Source organism: Lutjanus erythropterus, chromosome 3 (genome assembly GCF_056507025.1).
Source record: "Lutjanus erythropterus isolate fLutEry1 chromosome 3, fLutEry1.hap2, whole genome shotgun sequence".
Classification (NCBI taxonomy): domain Eukaryota; kingdom Metazoa; phylum Chordata; class Actinopteri; order Lutjaniformes; family Lutjanidae; genus Lutjanus; species Lutjanus erythropterus.
The window spans coordinates 33732019-33753230 of NC_139319.1; the positions used below are offsets into that span (position 1 = coordinate 33732019).

The following is a 21212-nucleotide window of genomic DNA, read 5'->3' on the forward strand; positions in this document are numbered from 1 at the left end:
CTTCCATCAGATAAGCTGAACCCCTCTACAGTCCCCTCTTCCTCTTGCTCCCTCCCCCCTTTTTCCTCTGCCTGTCTGTCCATCCTGTCCAAGACCCCGGCCTGAAATCTGAGGGGACAAGACCAGAAGTTCTTAGACAGGACACCCACACCCACCCAAACACAGACACACACTCTGTCTTAACACATGTAGACTATTGCCCATTAGTATGAAAGTTTGATGGGCCTGTCTCCACGCATTAGTGGGAGGGGAGCCGTGTCAGACAAAGGAGTGTGTGTGTGTGTGTGTGTGTGTTTGTTTGTGTGTGTGTGTGTGTGTGTGTGTGTGTGTGTGTGTGTGTGTGTGTGTGTGTGTGTGTGTGTGTCCTCAAGCAATGTGCCTTAACGTGGCCTTATGTTCTAATAGAGTGCTTGTTGTGCACATGTACACACACACACACACGTCTGGTCCAAACATGTTTCCACTGAAGCCAGAAAAATAGAGGAAAAAAAAAAAACAACAACAACAACAAAAAAAAAAAAACATGCTGACTTTCAAAGGCTCCAAAACACACACATAAACAGACAGACAAACACACAGTGACTTCCCTGCATGGCCCAGAAACATTATGAACTGCTCTGTGATATTACAGCACATTCTGCAGTGCTCACAGTGTAGGGACCACACACACATACACACACCCTTCATTCCTTTCACTGTGTCCACATTCAGAGTACGCACACACCAGACTGGGCAGATATCCTGAAGCACGAGTACAGACACACCCTTCCACGTTCTATTTCACCGTCCACATTTGGGATATGCATGCATCCACACACACACACACACACACTGTAACTGTGGCCGGCAGCTGTTGTGGCTTCGCTGTCATTGCTGAGAACCAAAATAAAGAGAGGCCCAGAATGCATGCAAACTCACATACACACCTAAGAAATACAGCGGAACCCAGGTCCCTCTTCTTCAGCCTCCATGTGCTAGAAATGGTGCATGAATGTGCACACTGAGCAAATATGGTCATTTGCTTTTACAGATTCATTAATATTTGCAGACATGCTTCCACTAACACTCAAACACTTCACCCTCCCCCACTTATTTTCTTTCCATCAACAAGATTTCAAAGCCCATTTTGTTTCCTCTGCCACTGTTCCTCCCTTCCTCGCCCCCTCCCTCGCTCCTTCCCCTTCTCTCGCTCCAACCAAGTCCCACAGCTGGAGGTGAAATCATTAGCAATACCCCCTCCCTGTTTTTGGCCTCCCCTCCCTTCCGCCTCTCCCTCCCAACTTTCTGCAACACCTTCCTCAGCATCCTGCCTCCCCTCTTCTCCTCCTTCACTGTTTTTTTTTTTTTTTTTGCTTCATCTGCTTTCTTTTTGCACAGGCCTTTGCTTGTGATGATGACTATCATTTACTGAAGTACACTTGTGTACTCTGGTGGGTTTTAAATCATGCTTACACAAACGCCATGAGTGTGTTTTTACAACACTGCAATTATTGACATGGCAGTATAGCTGATATTATCAGTAATACTATGCTGAAAATATACTAAATGTATGCTTTTGTCTACTATTTATTTTATTTCTAATAAAGAATAAGCACCCCCAATGGAATGATCAGCTGATAAAACAAAAGGTTTCCACAACTGGCCATCAGCTGATTAGTTTAAAACAGTCATTTCTACTATGCCATGTCAATCAACTCAAAAGAAAGAAAAACAAAAACATCTGCAGCAGCGTGAGCACAACTGCCCATACAGAATGTGTTTAAACAACAAACACACACTGCATTTTGTCCATCCTTGGGGGTCATACTTGCCACAGGCTTATACTGCTAAAGGCTCTCTAAACTGGTATAATGTGTAACGTGTGTTAAGCGTCAATGTTTTTCAGCATTTGTGAAACATTAAGCAGAGTTTTACAAACCATGCTGTGTTTGAGTTTCTCGAGGAGGTATTGCTGTTGACAGTGTATACACAACAAACATGATCATCAGCGTGAGAGCATGATGTAGTGAACAACATCAAGTGTTTCTCTGAGCTGAGGCTTCAACCAAAATAGCCTAAGTTCTATCATGGAAAAAGACAGAGAAAAAAAGCTGGTATTCATTTAGTTATTTCAGCCCTTTCATGTGTTTATTTTGTAAGGGAACAATGTGAATAGATTTCATTTAAAAAAAATTGAATGTTTCTCTTGTACTTTATTGCTTTAAAGTTGCAGAGGAGGAATTATTTCAAATAACAAAACTTTAAACAGGAGAACATAATTTGTGGATCAGATGGTATCTGGACTCTTTATAACTAATTGTAAAGCAGTACTGAAAGGCAGTTTCATATTTGTTCATCTGTAGTAGACATTTACTTCGAGCATTTGTGTTCAATGAAATGTTATCAAAACTTCTACATTCTTTGACTGTGGCTATCCCACATCACAACGTGCACAGCAGCACCACAACCAAAATAAATCCAGTCAGATTTAGCGGCCAAAACACTCACACTTCCTGTTCTCTTAGACAACTATGAGTTCACTGGGGGAGAATGAGACCCACCCATTCTGTATATGCATCATGTCATCTCAGTCCTTCACACAGCATCAGCTGAGAGAAGATGTCAACTAATATTGAGCCATAGTGTAGCATGATCTCAATGACGCGGCACCACAGTGTGTAACATAAAAACATCCTTGTATTTGTTATGTTGGTATGAACATAAGTACATTAAAAGGTGTGTGGCTTACCTTATCACTCTCCTCTCCATATGCAAGGTCTGGGTGGCAGTGGTAGGACCCACCAGAGGCTCCTACACAGAGAAGGTAAGAACAGAAGACAAGGTCACAGAGTGACACAAAATAGGCCAAATCTGTAGATTTTGCTTGAAATGTGCATTGGCAAGAATCTGGCAATACAGTTATCACAATACTGGGACCATGATTCAACTTATTGTGATATACTGCAATACTGTCAGCAAGATGATATATTGCTTTTTTATAATTTTAGGAAAACTGACACAGTGTAAAGAACATACCACCATATACATAAAATCTGAGTTTTAAAAGTTTTCTTTCATATGCAATCAGAACAGTAAAGATAGATAACAACACTGCTATCTAACAGTTACATACACAACACAAAATGATCCACTGCCACAAATCTTAGCATGAGTCACCATATCAAGTTTAAGTGTTTTTGAGAATCAATACAGTATCATGAAACATAATATCCAGATACTCCAGTGCAGTGATATTCACCCACGCCCCTAATGTCAAATACATTAAAATATAATATGAATATCTCTGAATACAACAACAGCTAATTTTTCAGAAATTCCTGAATACATTGAGACGTTCAGAACTGTCACTTCTAAGGACAATTTAAGTTCAGTAATATTCTCTAAGCAACGGGCCTCCTGAAATGATCAATTCCTAAAAATATGGGAATTCTCAGAGACACCCACCAGATACAATACTGCCTAATGTAATAAATGGCAGACCTCCACAGAGTGTATACTGTATTGTGTATTATTTACAATACAATACACAAAGCGCGTTGGAAACACCTTTTGTTGAAACTGATAGCACTATTATACCCAGGCATTGTGAAGAGATCCCTGTTTATCTACATACAGTACATTTAATCCTGTTGTTGTTATGTTGGATTTAATACACAACTGTAAAAAACAATGACAACATGTTTGTGAGACGGGGTGCTGACCGTGTGTACAGCACAAAAGTGACTGAAACCCATATGGTATACTCTTGTCTCAGATCAGAGTCAGTAGACGTAGGTGCATAAACACACACACAGACAGATGCACACTCGCGCACACACACGCAAAACAAATACAGTAATCCTGGATTAGGGGAGCTTTCTGATGATACCGCCGCTTGCATCACGGCTAAGACTTTTACTCTTTTGTTTTTCCACAATCCTTTCATCTTTTTTTATTGTCTTTTCTATTTATTCTGGCTTTTGTTTTGCCCTTTTTTTCATGGGCATGTCTTTAGCTGGGGACGTCCTCACCACAGATGGTGGCAGTGGTATACACACCAAGGGTAAGCACTCCCAAGGGCACTCCATACAAGGCTACCTTTGCGATAGAGATGAAGAAAGCTAAAGTAGAAGGGAATAGATGCAAAAAAGCCTTTTAAAAGAGCATTTTTCACCTCTCGGCTGTTTGTTTGTGGGATTTTTCCTGCTCACAGCCTCCCTCTTTGAAGAAAAGCTGTGATTGACAACAAAGAAGAGAGGGGGGGAGAGACAGAGAAAGAAGAGGCAGACAGAGTGAGGGTTTCACAACTGAATTCCTCAATCCTTAAAAAAGCATTTCCCCTCATACTCCAATCCCCAGAGCAGGCAAAATAAATGGATTGAAGAAGGTTGAGGTAAGTAAAGCTTACATTAGTGCAGTGAAAACCGGCTAAAAGGCTATTTTCACCGAGATGATTTGGGACGGAGTACTGCTAAAGCATTCATGGGACTCGCCGGCTGCATAACGCTCTTCTGTACGACACTCATTCACCAATCACAATAGGCAAAAATCCAGCTCCCTCTCTGAATATGGGCTCACTTGCACATTGTCAGAGTCCGGTAAATTGAGTCAGAGACGAGTCATTCAGTCAGAGTCGCTCTATGGAGCACAATACAGAGGCTAGAGAACAGGTTTAAAATGTTTCGATGACATCATGTCCACTGTTGGACTAACAGACTGCACACAGCTCAGTACACACAATTTAGTTCATACACTCATGGCCTCAAGGAAAGTTGAATACTAAGACTGCAGTATGAATTTCAATGCATGTGGACACGGCAATTTCTTCTTCCAAGTCTAGGAAGTTTAAAAATGCTAATATTGGCGATTTAATGAATAATATAAACTTACAGACTATGTTAATATGAAAGATTTTCCCACGTAAGACTTCATTTGTGCTGACAGCGATTCTGCACAGCATGGTTTTCTTGCGATGGATATATACAGTATATGAATCACTACTCTGCTCCTGAAACACAGTCAGTGGTGAGGTTTATGTGTGTTAAAAGTGTTTGTGCAATCTTAGTCTAATTATTTCGTAGAAAAATAACAGAATAAGTCAAAGCTGGACTGTGAGACAGCAGCACAGCTCAAGCAGCAGAACACAGAGCTTCACACCAGTGAAGCTTGAAGGCAAGAACCAGAGTCTGCATGAACACACTGCGAACAGTAGTTCAGTACAGACCACATATTCTTTCACACATGCGAGCACACACACTCGTCGAGGAGATTTACACACACGCATAACAGACACACTTTAGGCAGAGTCGATGTCAGTGTTGTAAATGTTAGAAATGGTAGAAAAAAGATGAACAGGAGAGAATTCGGGGCTCAAATTCAACGAAACATTTATAATTGTTAAATTAAAACCATCTTACAGCCTTACAAACATGTTTGTTTCATTTCACTGACAATAACTATTTGAAGATTTTAAACTAGGGTTGGGGGACAATATGGACAATATCAAATATCACAATATTGTGACAATATTGTAGGGATACTATTGGTGCTTTCACGAGATAATAGGATTTTTGATATATAATCATTAGTCACATGGATATAATGATAAACCAGGTAAAGACAAACAGAAGTGTTAGAAAAGTCTGGTTAGTTCAAACCAGGAAAAGACAACACTCATGCCTTATCACAATATAGTGATATCCACAGTCTAAGACAATGTCCAGCCTCATACCACAATATCAATATAATATTGATATATTGGCCAGCCCTATCTTAAACCATCATCTTTAACACTTTCCTAAGCATAGTGCAGAATAAAACCGGCTTGGAAGGTATTTACATGCCTTAAGCAAACAACGTTGACGAAAACAGACTGCCATGCTGCAACTTTCTGAAGGTCAAGTTGGAATGAGACGGTGTTTGTCATTGAGAGGGGGTGTGATTGTGAACAGAAAGCAGTCATAGGTAATGACAGATAAGACTGCTTGTGATGTAACATTTCTTTTGACAATTATAATAAAATTGTGGATAGCAAGAAGATCATGAAACACGGAAAAAGACTGTTTTTAGTATGAATACATGGCATCATACTATAATGAGTGTAGAGCTGCCCTCTAATAGTGAGGTGAGTCTTAGCCTACCACATTTTCATTTATCCATTAGTCGCAGGAAATTCCATTGGGGAGCTGCTTTTCTCCTGTAGGCCCAAGGTACTGTTGCATCATGGACCTTTTCCGTGTTTTAAACTACACCTACGAGTTGTGTGACGTTTTACTGTGTTGAAATAAACCAACAAAATGTTCATTGTCTTTGCTGACTGTTCAAACACATTCAAGATCAGATACAGCTTCTGCAGTTAGCATTTAACAGGCTGCTTGCTTTGTAGCCAAAAAATATATATTTAAATAATGAATTAATATCATATGCATGCAACAACTAGTCAACTGTTGGCTTTAACTAACTACTACTAATCAGCTAGGAAAACCTTTGGTATGGGTTGCCCCAAAATCAGCACAACCGTAATCAGGAAATCAGGAAACAAAATTAATTTCAATCTTTTTTTTCTGCTCTATTAACCAAATAATATGAAAACTTTTGACTTAAAGCACTAAAAATACAAGTGTACAGTACCACCTCAACTTAAAAAAACTGAAAATTCTTGCAGTGTGAGTTTAAAAAGGTGGAGCATTACACAAAAGCAGAAAGATTACTAAACAAACAATCAATTGACTTAAGCAGAATGGCTGCAAAGAATGCCATCTACTTTAGGTGTTCATTCTGGAAAGTTAAAAAAAAAAAAATACATGGACATACAAGTCCTAGTCCCTGTTGTTCCATCTAAAGCATCCTAGCAGCTTGCAGAAGAAAAGACAATGTATTGGAAAGAGGGTGAAAGACGAGGCCAGCATAACTGTGATGGGAGGTGAAGATGAAGAGGGAGCATGGAGGAGACTGGGGGACAAGACGAAGTCAAAGTGGTGATACAGAAGAAGAGGACAAGGCTGGAAGTGCACAGGGAAGGGTGAGAGCACTGAGGAGGAAAGGGAGATGGGGAAGATAAAGAATGGAGGAAAAAAACATGAGGAAGACGACTGGAGGGGGGAGACCAGCAGAGAGTGAGAGAGCAGTCGGAGAGGAGAGAGAGAGAGAGAGAGAGAGAGAGAGAGAGAGAGAGAGAGAGAGAGAGAGAGAGAGAGAGGGAGAGAGAGGGGTGGGGGTTGTGGCTTCCCCTCTTGACTGCTATTGATTTTCTGTAAGCCTCAGAGTGCATCAGCTATTTCTATCCATTTCCTCCACCTCTCCCTCCCTTTCTCATCCCTCTCCTCTCCCCTCCACCCTCTGCACTCAGCTCAGACACCCTCCTCACACATCCTCCTCCTCCTCCTCGCACTCTCCATCACTTCATCACCATCCCTCCCTGCCACCGATCTATTTCCCTATCTGCCGGCCTGTCTCTCTCCCATATATTCCTGCTGCTTTATCTCGCAGCATCCACATTTCCTTGCTTCCCCTATCACACCATCTCTGTCCGTGATCTCCACCAACCTCTCTTTTGCAGTCTTCCTCCATTAAACCACCTCTTAGTTTCTGGTGTCAAAATGGAAAAAACAGAAAAGTTGGTGAGTATACAGAGTGGATAGATAAGATGATAGATAAGTGACAGGCTTACTTAAATCAAGAGCTCAACAGTTACAAATGTGGGAAATGGACAGAAACCTTGTTGACTGTTGCAGAACTTGTACCAATTTACGTAACATACAGGAAGTAAAGGCAATTTCAGCCTAGCATATGTGCAACACAAACACACACGAATATATACGCACCTATCACATCACCCCGCCTCCTGAACACATGTCACAGCACACTTCACACCCTCGCGCAAAGCAGATTCGAGTAACAAGCTGGCAATACAGGCTTAAAATAGGCGGGCATGTAACGCCTGCCCAGCCATTACCTGCCTAACACTGCTTCACACAGGCCTCATGGCAAGTGTGTGTGTGTGTGTGTGTGTAGAAACGGGAATGATTCTACCTCTCTCTACCTCCACTCCCCCTCCATCTATTTATTGTTCTTTCCTTCCTCATTATCTCCCTTTCTGTTCTGTTGCTGCTGCAGTGCTTGAGGTCGCTCCTCCATCCAGCACTTGTTCTCAAGTCTGAAAACTGCGTCTGCATACCACAGAAGACGCTCAGGTGTTCGCTCTCAACATACTTAATAATCAAGTTATAGTGTATATAGGCCGCAGTATTGCTTTTGGCAAAATGAGAATGAACTGGAAACATAAGAAAGAGAAACAAAACCCATTTTCTATTCTAGAAAGTATATGAAATAAAAAAAAATGCAATGCTGGTGCATGCCCTTGATACGCACAGCACTGCAAATACACATCAAGATGTGAAGCTGAAAGTTTCAAGGTGAAAATGGTATTTAATTCACCCAGAAACCCTTTCTGTGTATCTCTTCAAGGTCTTTTAGAACATTTTTTGCGGAAGCATGTTTTGATGGATTTTTATATGGTTATTAATGTCATTTTGAAGGGATGGTTCAGGTTTTTTTAAGTGGGGTTATATGAGGTACTTATCCTTAGTCTGTGTATTAGCTTCATTTTAAGTGTAAGTGTAAGCCAAACTTTTGTGAATGTGAACCAATTAAAACACTGAAGTCACACAATAACAAAAACGAACAAATCGCAGCAGTAGACACAGCAGACACAGCAATCCCTGTGTTCTGTGAGGTAAAACTACCGTTTTTGCCAAAGAAGTCTGGTGGCTTTGGAGAGACTGATATTTGGTTTGTACAGTGGTTTCCATCGGAGAAGGCTGTCTGGTGCCAAGGTAAAGCGGTGAAAATATTCTAACTGTGACTGATTTTTTTGGTGGGCCTTTCTTCAGGTGGCTAAAATGCATTGCCATTTTAAGACATTTTTATGGACAGCTCCCACCTTTGAAACACTGCAAAAAGACCTGGTTTGCCTAATGACCATGTTTATTTCAAAGGAGAAGTCACAACTTCAAAATAGTAGAACCCCATCCACTCAAAACTGTGTTTGGCCTATGGTTAGTTCACTTGGACATTGAGCTTCACTGTACAGAATGGTGTCTGTGCAGGGTTTGACACTAAAAAAATGTTTTCTCATTTATCTAGTGAAGGATAAAAATTTCTGTCTCACATTAGATCTGATTTTAAGAGATATTTCACCCCAAAAGTGTGGACCAGTGTCTTTATCCAAAAATTGTGAGCAGTTTCTAGTAAAAAGAAGTCCACTAAGTTCTTTGGAGAGAAGAAAGTAATTCCTACATGAAACTGCTCACAACAAGGTCTGTGGATTATCTTGAGGGACTGGGTCATGATTTCTCCAAAGAGACATTACTGTTCGAGTTTTTCCAAATGTATTTTTTTGCCATCTAGTTCCATTATACTCAAGAGAAGGCAGATATCTCCAAAACAATCTAGATAAATACCACTGCAAGTAGACCAAACTAGAATTTTGGATTTTGGGCTAAACTGTCACTTTCAAGTGTGAGAGTGGACTTTTCAGTGGATTAGGAGGCATCTTCTGTTCAGCAGTTGAACTTATGAAATTAAAAAATATTAGCATATTCCTAGATTCAGGGGATCTTTAATATATTAGCCTACATTTTTCACTTTAAAGACTTTGAGACTCACAGTGGCAGTATCAGGGCGGTCTCTGGTGACTCCTAAAATGAACCCATCACATCTTGAGATCTTGTCATATTTTTGGTCACAAACTGAGAGGCTGCGCAGCAAGAGTTGCTAAATCTAACACTTAAGCTGCGGGCATAGAAAACACTGACATATCAAAAAAATAACCATTCAAAATGGTTTCATTTAGCTTCAAGCATACTATCCAGGCCCCTAGTGCTCGATATACACCAGCAGCTCAAGGGCAATACCTGCTTGAGTGCACAGTACATCCCATACAGTCTCACTGCCATAGTATCTGGTCTATAATTTGACTAGAGTTTTCCTACTGGCTGATGGGTCAGTGAAATGACCCTACTAAACATTAGTTCATGTGCCATCTAGCTTTGTTATGTTGCTTTCATGTCTGTTTACTTCTTAGTGCAATAAAGTTTCAGTGACTAAGGTGACACTACTGTGTATGTACGAATATGTTTCTGACAGCCCTGTTCCTGCTCCCAGCCCACCCAGGCAGCAACTAAATAAGGCACGTGCACATACACACACACACAATCAGCAGAGACATGTGAACATCCAGAGCTAACCACTCCTTCACACTCCTTACGCTTTCTCACTCCCCCTTCTGTCCTCACAGTCTCCCTCTCCTCCTTATCCCCCAGCGAAAGACAGAAACCAGCTGAGAGAGGGAGTGTCAGTAGAGTGAAAGTAATGTACAGAAAGGCAGAGACGGGGGACTGTCTTAATTCTCATCTTCTACCATAAATCTTGACATCACCACAAGTATGGCTTTTGTAGGACAGACACCAACACATGTGGACTGCCTGAAAAGGTTTGACCAAATCAGTAAATTTAAAAACAAGAAAAGGCCGATGCCATACTAAGTACTGCACACCTACAAATTGACACTTGTTGACAAATTTTATTTCTTAGGTGAAACTAACGCAGTAGGCCATAATACCACAGTGACATATGAAAACTTCACAGATGATATCTTACACCTGATTTGAAATGCAAATGGCTCATAATTCCATAAACTGACACATGTAAGTCTCATAGTCTAAACAGACCTCCTAGGAGCCTCTAAATACATTCATTCATTTAAATACAATTTTATATTCCAACATTAACAAGGATATACCTCAACCCAAAATATAATATAAAACCAAAAAATAACCTTTGAGCAGAGATGATACCATTACCAGTTTCACAATAAAATTCCTGACAATAAGTATTACCATTTCAGATTTTAACTAGCATGGAAACTGTGTTTGATAACCGCACTTTGAAAAACTTACTGTGAATACTGTCCAGCATTATCAACCAAAGTTAGCCACAGTCTCTCACATGCAGGTGCAGTAGCAACGTGGGTTTCAATGGATGTCAATGAAATTCAAATTGCTGAGGGTTTTCAGTATCAAAACTGGTGACATGATTTCAGTGTGTATCACTGCTTTTGGAACATTTTATCAACACCAGGACAATACTGATAACCACAATAGTTTTAATAATTATAATCATGACATGAAATTATCCTACCTTTTCAGCTCTACTTCTGAGTAAGTAAAATACTAAACCCCTGTAGGCTCGAAAGGTGGCGGATACAATTTGACACGGTTGCAAAACAGAAAATGTATCAAAACGTCCATAGAAATTTGTTGTTCATAAAACTGGTATTATAATAATATTATTGAAACTCCTCAAAGCATGTCTCTGCTGCCCGTCTGTATTGTCAGCATGTCCCAAACAATCCTTGATTTGCCAAAATACAAACAAACAAAGGCTGGACTGGAAATCTACAAAACAACGAAAATGAACTTATTTACTACTTCAATCAACATCTACTGAAGCTTGCAATGGGGGGCTTAGTCCATGTGTGCAGTCAGTGCCAACTCACTTTGCATAACAGTTTCAACAGATGCAGAAAGAGGACAACAGAAGGTGGAAATAAGGAATGACACAGACGGGTTATGATGAAATGGCAAGCAAAAGCTGGAGATGCTAAGAATCTGAGACACAGAATTGCTATTAAAGCAACTAGAGGTTAAAATACAAGTAAGAAAACAATAAATGGTTTAACTGTTGGTATCTGTGGCACATCTTTAAGCTCGATTTAGCCCAGCACAAGTAATCTTTAAAAAAATCTCAATCTTGATTCATACATCCATGCAATCTAATTTCTAAATGACGACAATTCACTCACTCCTATTTCCCTACGCTTTGATGTCACGCTGTACTCCTGTTGATTTTGTTTTGCTTTGGAACAATCACAGTTGCGAGACAGTGTTTCCCCCATGATTCGTTTTTGTAGTTTCTAACTGAATCTCTGTGATTTGAAGTTAAGTTTCTCTCCTGTCTCCCTGTTTATACTTTCAGGTATCTGCTTTATTTTACGGATTCATGTTTGCTTTCAGCTGATTGGAAAAGTTAAGTTGGTGCTGACAAAAACCCTGATTTCCTGATTTTGCCGTTTCATGATAAAAGCTGTTAAATAACAAAACAGGACATTTGTGGTGAAGAATTTATAGGAAATTAAACATCTCCTGTTTTAAGACAAGCATATTATTTATGGTTCACTGTATGATTACTTGTGTTGTAACTTAACATTATATTTTTCACTTTAATTAAGTGTACTTAAATACAGGGGATTTTTGTTACAAGACACTTCTAAGTTTAAGTGCAGCACGTTAAGTTTAAATCAAGCTCTTTTATGTGTCATATGTTAATGTTTTTTTAAAGCCCTGTCTAGAGTGCAATAGTTTCTGATGAAAAAAAATAATTGTGAGAGCACAGCTACAGCATAGGTTTAGTCCAGTCAGTGTGAGAGAAATCCATCTGCCTGAAGATGTTCTACTTCTAAACTACATCGAGTGGACTTTGAAACCACAGATTTGCACCGAGGACACAACCAAGCCACATCTGCTGGATATTCTCATTTATGACAACAGGGACAAGAGGCTAACAGGCAAACAGTAGGCACAAACAACCTCTCCCTCACACATACCTTTACCTACACTCAAACTATACCGCCTCTGATCTCAACCTCATTCTTCTTTCCTGCCCTCTACCGTGCCTCAATTCTGCTCCCAGGCAGCCAATCATTTTCATCTCTATCATTCTAGACACCCTATCCATGCCTCCTCCCAGGTTACACACTCAACGGCTGTCTATGAGGCATGCTTCCTCTTCGTGCTTTGCTTACGATAATACTCATGATGTCCTGTCTCTCTTCCACAGTCCAACCTATTCCATGAAATTTGTTCACATCCTCCTTTTGCCATTTCCCTTGTGCTTCTGTCTACTCATCTCTCCCGTTCCTTCCTCATCCTCCCTCAGCACCTGACCTTTCTAAACCTCATGTGCTGTACCTCCACCCAACATCTACTCCCTAATCCAACCATGACTTCTTTTTAGACTCTTTCTTTTCCAGTTTAGTTTTTGCATTCTCACCGGCCTCCCTATTCTGTTTTCCATATGCTGACCTTGCTTGGGGCTTTTTAAAGACCTTTGGCCTTCCTTCTCCCACTCCCTCCTAGAAGTGCATCCTTTTTTTTGGCAAACCAGATCACAGTCCATCCCTTGGATTTAAAGCTAATTTAAAGTCACTGTCCTCTACCCTCAGGATCTTCTCTTGCTGACCAAAGTGACTGCTTTGTTGTTTATTTGGAGTGACGGAGTAGCAGAGAACCCCTGCTTCTTGGTCAATCCAAGTGAAAGAGTTTCTCTTCAAACTGGAGGGGGTTGCCTGGGTGACAAGACAAAAGAAAGGAAAAAAAAGAGTGCATGTTTCCACTTCTGTTGAAGACAGAAGGATGGAGAGGATAGGAGTGGAGTGGAGGGGTAAAGGTAGAGTGGCAGGAGCGTCTGCCCCTCTGCTGCTTTGGGCAGTCCATTAAAACGATCCCTCCATTAGACAAATGTGGGGGAGGAGGCCAGAGAAAATGGACCAGAGGGGTACAGAAAGGGTTGACTGATCCAAATGGGAGGGGAAAATGAATGTGACTAAGAGCGGACAGGCTGCAGCAGAGGTGGGTCAGAATCAGGATAGGATATCAACTGCCACACAGAGGATGTTTTTATCCACTCGGGCCAATTTGGCAGCCGTTTTAAGCATTGGTGGGCACTTTTGCTGAAGTACTTCTACATTTTCTGCACTTCTCTTTGTACCTTGAGTCTAAATTTTACAGACATGGGCTCTCTACAGCATTTTTTAACTGCTAAAACATTAATTTCCTGACATTGTGAGCAACATCATGTGAACAGTACATGGGATAGAATGTCAAAAAGAGGAAAGATAAAAAGTGTGGCCACTACAAATTGTATAAACCAAGCAAGAAAGAATGAGGCACAAAGGAAGAGAAAAGGCACAAAAGATTTAGAATAGACTACAAGGAGAAGAGAAAGAGAGAGGGATTGAAAAGTACAGGATATCATTAGCTTTCATGCCCAACGCAGGTGACTAGCATGGGAAGAATGGACTAAGTATCTCTTCCTCTCTTTCTCTCTCTCTCCCAACAAGCAGGACCCATTCTGGGAATGGAAAGAGGGTCTAATAAAAGGTGTGTAGAGTTGGTAGAGGTCCAGCTAGCCAGCTGCTTCACTTGTGCATGAGAATATTCAAGTATAACTTAGCCCTAAGGCTTCCTCTGGCTGAGTTAACAATGTAAATAGCACTCAAAAATAAAATAAATGGTGCGTGTTTTTTACTTCAAAATAAAGCAACTGAAGTGCTTCACAGCTACTAAATGAAGCATAATCTTTTTTTGCTTTTGCTGTAGCCAGGCTTTATTATTTCTGCTACTTACACAGGGTACAAATACAAATGTGCACACAAGGACACCTGCATTTTTTCCATATTACTGTTCATTTGTGTGCTTTGCATGTCAGGTCTAACTGAAATTAATCCAGATAATGAGTGAGTGTCTATAGAATTTCTAGCCAGTGCCCCCTCCTCCAGATCGAAAACCATTTGGATGGAAATACAATACAGTCATTCTATCCATTGATTTGTGCTATCCTACATGTCATAGCCAAGTTACTATGACAGAGTACAGGTCGTAGGTCAGAGCAGACCGATAAACTCTGACAATGACTAGTTCATCTCATGTCCTGATGGAGTGTGACTTGGCAGACTGATGTGCACTTTTTATTCATTTTTAAATCCTTTGTTTCAGATTTTTCCCAGTCTCTCGTTTTCACACAAACATAGAACCACAGAGCTCTACTCCCTCTAACCCAGCCAGCATAAACAAAGTTAGACATAAGGCTTGGTACCAAACTTTGATACTTTTAAGGTACTGCTCAAATTGCTTCAATACTACTGAGAATCAAAAAATGCTTTGTCATTTGGTACCTAAGGAGTTTTGAGTTATTCAGATGGAGCAAAGTATTATTTTTGTTGAAATTAATCTGATAAAATTTGTATATGAAAAAGCATTCAGGAACCAGTATCACAGCCAAGGAATCAGTTCCAATACTGGTAAAGGCATAGAAAAATTTTGAGCGATACCCAGCCCTAACCTGACATGCCAGATGGTTTGTTACACAGAACCATCTAGGAAGCCGTCCACTGAAACTGCTTGGAAAAGGACGGGCACTTCCAAGAAAACCTCTGGCAGGTGATTGGACAAACCATCTGTCATGTCTAACACAAGCTAACTTCAACCAATCAGATCAACTCACCAAACGGAAGCCAAAGCCGACTTGAAGAAGAGCGTAAACTTTTTCATCATTAAAAGCCTTCAGTGCCGTTCTTCTACTACTCTGCAGTTCTGATACAACTGATGCTATCACAGTATCTACGCTAACCTCTTCAGAAGCCACCTTTGTTTGTTTGTTCGCTGTTGGCGCACCTGAAACCAGTAGTCCTGCCGAGGACACCGATTGGCTCGCACCACCTCTGGTGCAGACACAAACAGATTGCTCGGAGCCAGGCAAGATGGATTCTTACGTGATTTTGGTAACCCAGCTGCCTCGCAAGGTAAACCCAGCCCTAGCTAGACATATAACACACACATTGCTAGACAAGGTATAGGCTAGGAATCCAGAAGAGACATTTGTTTGTTCATGTGTGTTCAACTTTTTTTTTTCATCTCACTCTCCCAGACAGGTAATTCCAGTCTCCATGCACACTTGCTCTGTCTCTAAAGTAAACATATATGCAGGCACAGGTGCTGTGAGTGTGGGATTTGGACTAGTTGAAAATTCTTTTGTACTTTTATATACAACTTAGATTCATTTCACTGTAGTGTTGTTGAATTGTGTGCCCAAAAGAAAAGACATGACACATGACAAGCAATTAAGCTAACCCAGGGACTGATTCTGCCGATCCATCATGAGTTCCTAAATGAGAGGAGTGACAGGGTTGTTAGTCTTATGAGGGCATGTTAAGTAATCCCAACATGTAGAATCAGTATGAGTAGTCAGCCTGCTCTTTGTAGAGCAAACAATTTACAGGAAGCTTTTGGATGAGCAACAGTGAGAAATTCCTCCATTTCATTCAGTCATATTTTGATTGTCATAATTCTAATTTATACTCTGATTCATAATCCTTGTCATGATTTGTACATAAGGAAATGTAAAAAAAAATTGTAAGCATTTATTTCCTTTAGATTTTCAATTTGTTATGTTAAGAAATTACCACTTAAAAATACTTCCTAAAGGACCACAGGAGACAGCTACCAACCAAGCATTTTCCTAACCTGAGAAGCCTGTTAGGTGTGCTGAAAGAAAAGCTTTCCCATAACCTCGCTGAATGTGAAACTCTAGCTGTGCTGTTTCCATGTTGTGTGGTTCACTGCACTGCATTCGCTGTGTGAGAGTGCCCTCACATGTATTCTACACCCAACACCAGTCCATGCACAGTGAGGCACAAATACCAAAGCATGGCTTACTCAGATAGTTACTAGTCCAGAACCCTTATCATATGACATGACTCATCTTATTTGTCATATAGCAGATTCGCTTGGCCAAAGTACTACAGAAGGTGAGTACTTACTAGGGGTATTTCAGCATCATTGATCGAAAATCCATTGAACTGAGCTTTGAATTTCCATAATCAAAATCCAAGGTGGAATCTGTGATTCTCCCAGTATATTTTCTCTCTCTACCTGTCTACTTGTGATGTCCAGCAAAATTTCCAAAAGACAACATGGTGTGGATTACCAACCATCATATCACACATATCATCTTTTTAAAGAAAAGATGAAAATGTAAATGACACTTCAGGGCACAAAACCAATGATCTGTTTTAATAGTCTAACAATAACATAACTATCAGTACTGAAAAATATGTTTAAATAAAAAAAATGTAATCGAATTGTGACTTTAAAATCTAAAGTCAAATTGTGGATTTTGAGAACTGGGACACTCCTAACACTTACAGTACTATGATTTTAGTCTGTGAATGTGAAAACAAACCTGAGCTATACAAGGCTGTACTTAAAATGAACACGAGTATCACTACAGAAATACATTAGGGGTGCCTGATTTCCTTCTTATTTCTTGTTCTCAACTTCACATTTGCAGCCCACATAGTCAGTCCCCTGGGTTTACTCCATGTACCTGTGACTCTTCCAAAAAGAAAAGATCATGCCTGTACACACTGTAAGGCTTGTTACCTAGCTACATCAATATTTGCGTAGTTGACTAAAAGTGGACATGCCACATTGCCTTAATAAACACTGTCTGGGTAAGTAACTATGCACAGCAGTTCAATAAGCTTGAGGCGACCCCAGTCCACACCACAGACTGCTGTTGTTCATTTACCTTCTGCATGTGCTAACTGTGCACTGCAGCTCTGTGGCAAGCACATAAAACACCCCGTCTCATTAGAATACAACAAATGTGTTCACACATGCACAGACACTTTTGTTATGCCTGCCAACCCCAGGACACCCCCCTCCTTCTCTCAATTTGCCTGTAAAAAACCTCCCCAAGGTATTAAGAACATAGACTTCAATCACTTCAACTTGCTTATATTAAGTCTAATAACATGTGTGATTCCTCTGCCTCTCTTGGTCGAGGGTCCGCTACCACATACACAGTCAGTGACAATGACAAGTGGGGATATTTACCTGCCGCTGGGATGCGGTGCGCTCCGGGAACCGAGGGGAGCCTCTGAATGCCGGGAGAGGCGTTACTTCCCGGAGGAAGCGGCTGGTTCTCCGAGTGGTTGCTGTGAGCTCCAAGTGGTGCGCAACTGGCACCGTGCTGCTGCTGCTGTGGATGTAGTTGCTGCTGATGGTGGTGGTGGTGGTGGTGATGGAGGTGATGATTAGATCCCATGACTCCGCTGCCGGTAATCCCGTTGCCATTCCCACCACTGTACTGCTGGTAATATCCAGACCGAGAACGCGATCGAGTCCTTGGGGGCTCCATGGCCATTTGGTGTGGGTGAAGGGGGTGGAAGAGAAAGGAGGAGGACGCGGCTGGGGACTGCGGCGGAGAACCGTTGATGGATCCGGGCTGTACAAAGCCCCTAGCGCCGCTCTGGCTGTAACTATAGCCCCCGAGTCCTCTGCCCCCCTCCGCGCCCCCGTACTCTGTACGCTCCGCCGACTCCGCCGCCCCCGCCTCGTCGAATAAATCAGCCCCTTTAGGGACAGGCTCCGGGGTGGAGGGCAGCCGGGGGCAAACTCTAGGCTCCTGAGTCGTCGGCTGTCCAGCGGCTGCGATTGGCATTTCCTTTCGGGGGATTTCCTCTGTTTCTTTTTTTTCAGCGTTTTTTCTCTCGTTTCCTCTCACAGAAGAAGCTTTTTAGTCACTGTTTAAAATTACAAAGTTGGAGAGAGTGGTTAACAGTTAAACTGGGCTGTTTGACTGTTTACACAAATACTTAATGTTAACCAACACTGCTTGTTTTGACAAGCATGTGTGTGTGTTGTAGGCACTTCCCTCAAGTTTGTGTAAGTAACGTTACTAAACACAGCGTGATTTCCCCAAACTGGTTCAACTACTAAACAGCGTTGTCTAGTCGAGATAACATCCATATCTCGTGTTTCTGAGTAAACACAACCTTGGCCAGGGCTCGGTAACTTAGAAAAAATAATATTTAGCTACTTCTATAGAACAATAAGGTTGAATCTCGTGCCTCACCATTCGTTTAGTTCATAACAACCGAGCAGCGACTACGGCCATGGCTCGCTAGCTCACAGGAGGCTAACGACATGCTAACGCTCCTGCTCATAGCATACTGTGGTAGCTAAATGTGTTATTACGCTTAATCCAACCGTACAACAACAATGTTAGCATGTCCACGAGCTTTCTCATAAGCGTGTCTATCCCCGTACCAAGTTTCGGGCAACTTTGTCCACTTTAACAACCATTTAAACTTGTTTAGACAGTCTGCGTAATGTCGTTCGCTAGCTTGGCAAGCCGTACCAACCCCTCCTCCTCCACCGACCAACACAGAGAAAAATCCCGTAGCTAGCCACCCACGCCTCGAATCCCTTTAAATTGCTTGGTTAATAGTAACAAAACAAAAACGCCTTTTTAAACAACTTACTCGGGTCGATTTCATTGAGTTAAGGTGAGCCGGTAATGTTTTCCCAACTGGAAAGGGGCAAACAGCAAAGCGCACGGGGGGGAAGATAAAAAGTGGTCAACCTAAAATTACAAAGAAAGAAGCACGGCTAAAATTAACACGATCTTAAGGAATGACCCCGCCTCAGAGTCTGCCGCTGAAACCCGGTCTAATTTCCCTGTCCAAAGTAGTTTTTTTTACAACAACTTACCTCCAATGTGCTCTCCTCGACTGTACTCCTGACTCGGATCTGTCGATAATATGGTGAGCCCTGCGTGTGAGTGTATGTGGATGTGTGTGTATGCGCCCAGTGTTCGCTTGGTGTCAGCGTGAAATGTGACAGACCGTCAACGCTCAAGTCGGATTTCACCAGGCGTGACCAATAGATATCAGGAAGCAGATCGCGTTTGTAGTTGTTTTTTAGCATCCACGCCTTCCACGTAGATTAATAGGGAACAAAACACAGAAAACAATGCTAAAACCCACTTAATATGGGTTGATACCATTCACTTTGCTTTTGAACCACGCTTTTACTGATAGTATTAATGTGTTGTGGATCGGCGATCGATTATATCTCCTGTTAAATCAGAAGCTGTGGATAGCAGAGAGGCAGGCAAAAGGGGGCTTTAAATTATTTATTTACAAATACCATGCCTACCCATTGCAGCTGTTTCCTCTAGAGCCGTAAGTTCGCTTTAAAAATAAGTATTAGCTGTGTTTGCAAAAGTTGCATTCCAGTTTACAGTGGATAGAGAAAGAGTCGGGGAGAAGGAACGAAATGAATTTATTTTGAACAGCGAGACAAACGGAGAGTCTGCTTGTGTGTGAGCCACATTTAATACATTATACTAAGCACTGTTTAGTCCTGAAAAACAATAACTATATAATAAAAAATGATTTTAAAAATTACAATAAGAGATGTAATAAGACAAAAAATAAATAAATAAATGAAATGAGCCACATTTATACAAATAGAACAGGTTTGTGTATGTGTCCTCATCCCCATACAGATCTATTGAGCTCCATGTGTTTTTACAACAGTGAAATGCATGGGAATATATGGCATTTTTTATTTTTCCCAGAATTAATGAAGCTAGGGAGGGCATACCACTTCTCTGGAGAAACATTAAGGCATGCTACATCGAAGTTCAAGGATATGACCTGTTTAATAAAGGCATAATATGCAACATTTTCCTAAAAAAAAAAGTGTGTGGTGGTGTCTGTATCTGCAGAGACCCTGCCCTCTATCTGTATTTCTTGTTATTTTGCTGTGCCTCGGATGCTTTACCAAACCAAAACACTGGTGTTTGACATCCTGGGAATGAGACACAGTGCAAAAAAAATTCTGGTGTGTTTATGAACAGCTCAGACAAATACTACTGATTCTACCTTAAGGGATAATATGCAAATATATATATATATATATATGTATATATATATATATATATATATATATATATATATATATATATATATATATATATATATATATATATATACATATATAGACTAGGGGTATCAAAAATCGATTGACACCTACTTGTGGCATCCAGGCGTGAGTCTGAAGACAAAAAACAATACTTTGAAGATGACACAGTATAGCTTATCAGCCTGAATATCACACTTGATGTAGACTTTTCTTTTGAAATAATCATTTGAATATGTAAATGAAATATGTCTGGGCAGAAAAAAAATGTCCATATATCTTTACAAATCAAGAGTGGATAGTCTAATAATGACATAGCCATCCCTGTTTAAAAATATTTTAATTGAAAATTCAAATTGAATTGTGGCCTTAAAATCAAAAAGTGATGTCAAATTGTGGATTTGGATAATCGTGACATCCCTAGTATAGACTCATATAAACATAATCCCTTTCAGTCATCACTTATGACCCATTAGAAGTGTGTGGCAGTGACTGTATCTCCAGAGACCTTATATATGACTGTATTTTATTATTTTGCCATTATTTCGCTGTGCTCTGGATGTTTTATCAACCCAAAATGTCAGTATTTCACATCCTTGGGAATGAGACTCAATAAACTAACAA

General features: G+C 40.7%; 1 protein-coding gene across 2 annotated transcripts in view; it reads right to left on the minus strand.

The window, feature by feature from the left end:
* The window catches only part of rnf38 (ring finger protein 38), a 28673-nt gene extending 9170 nt beyond the window's left edge, over positions 1–19503 (minus strand). The window contains exons 1-4 of one of the 2 annotated variants that reach the window (XM_084715865.1): positions 19374–19488; positions 19145–19245; positions 17715–18403; positions 2729–2790 (exon numbers count right to left, since the gene is read on the minus strand). In XM_084715865.1, the coding sequence (XP_084571991.1) occupies positions 2729–2790; positions 17715–18321 (669 nt within the window). In that variant the 5' untranslated portion in view covers positions 18322–18403; positions 19145–19245; positions 19374–19488. Of the gene's footprint in view, positions 1–2728; positions 2791–17714; positions 18404–19144; positions 19246–19373 lie in introns of both variants that reach the window. The other variant, XM_084715864.1, reaches the window with a different exon arrangement.
* Positions 19504–21212: the final 1709 nt, after the last annotated feature.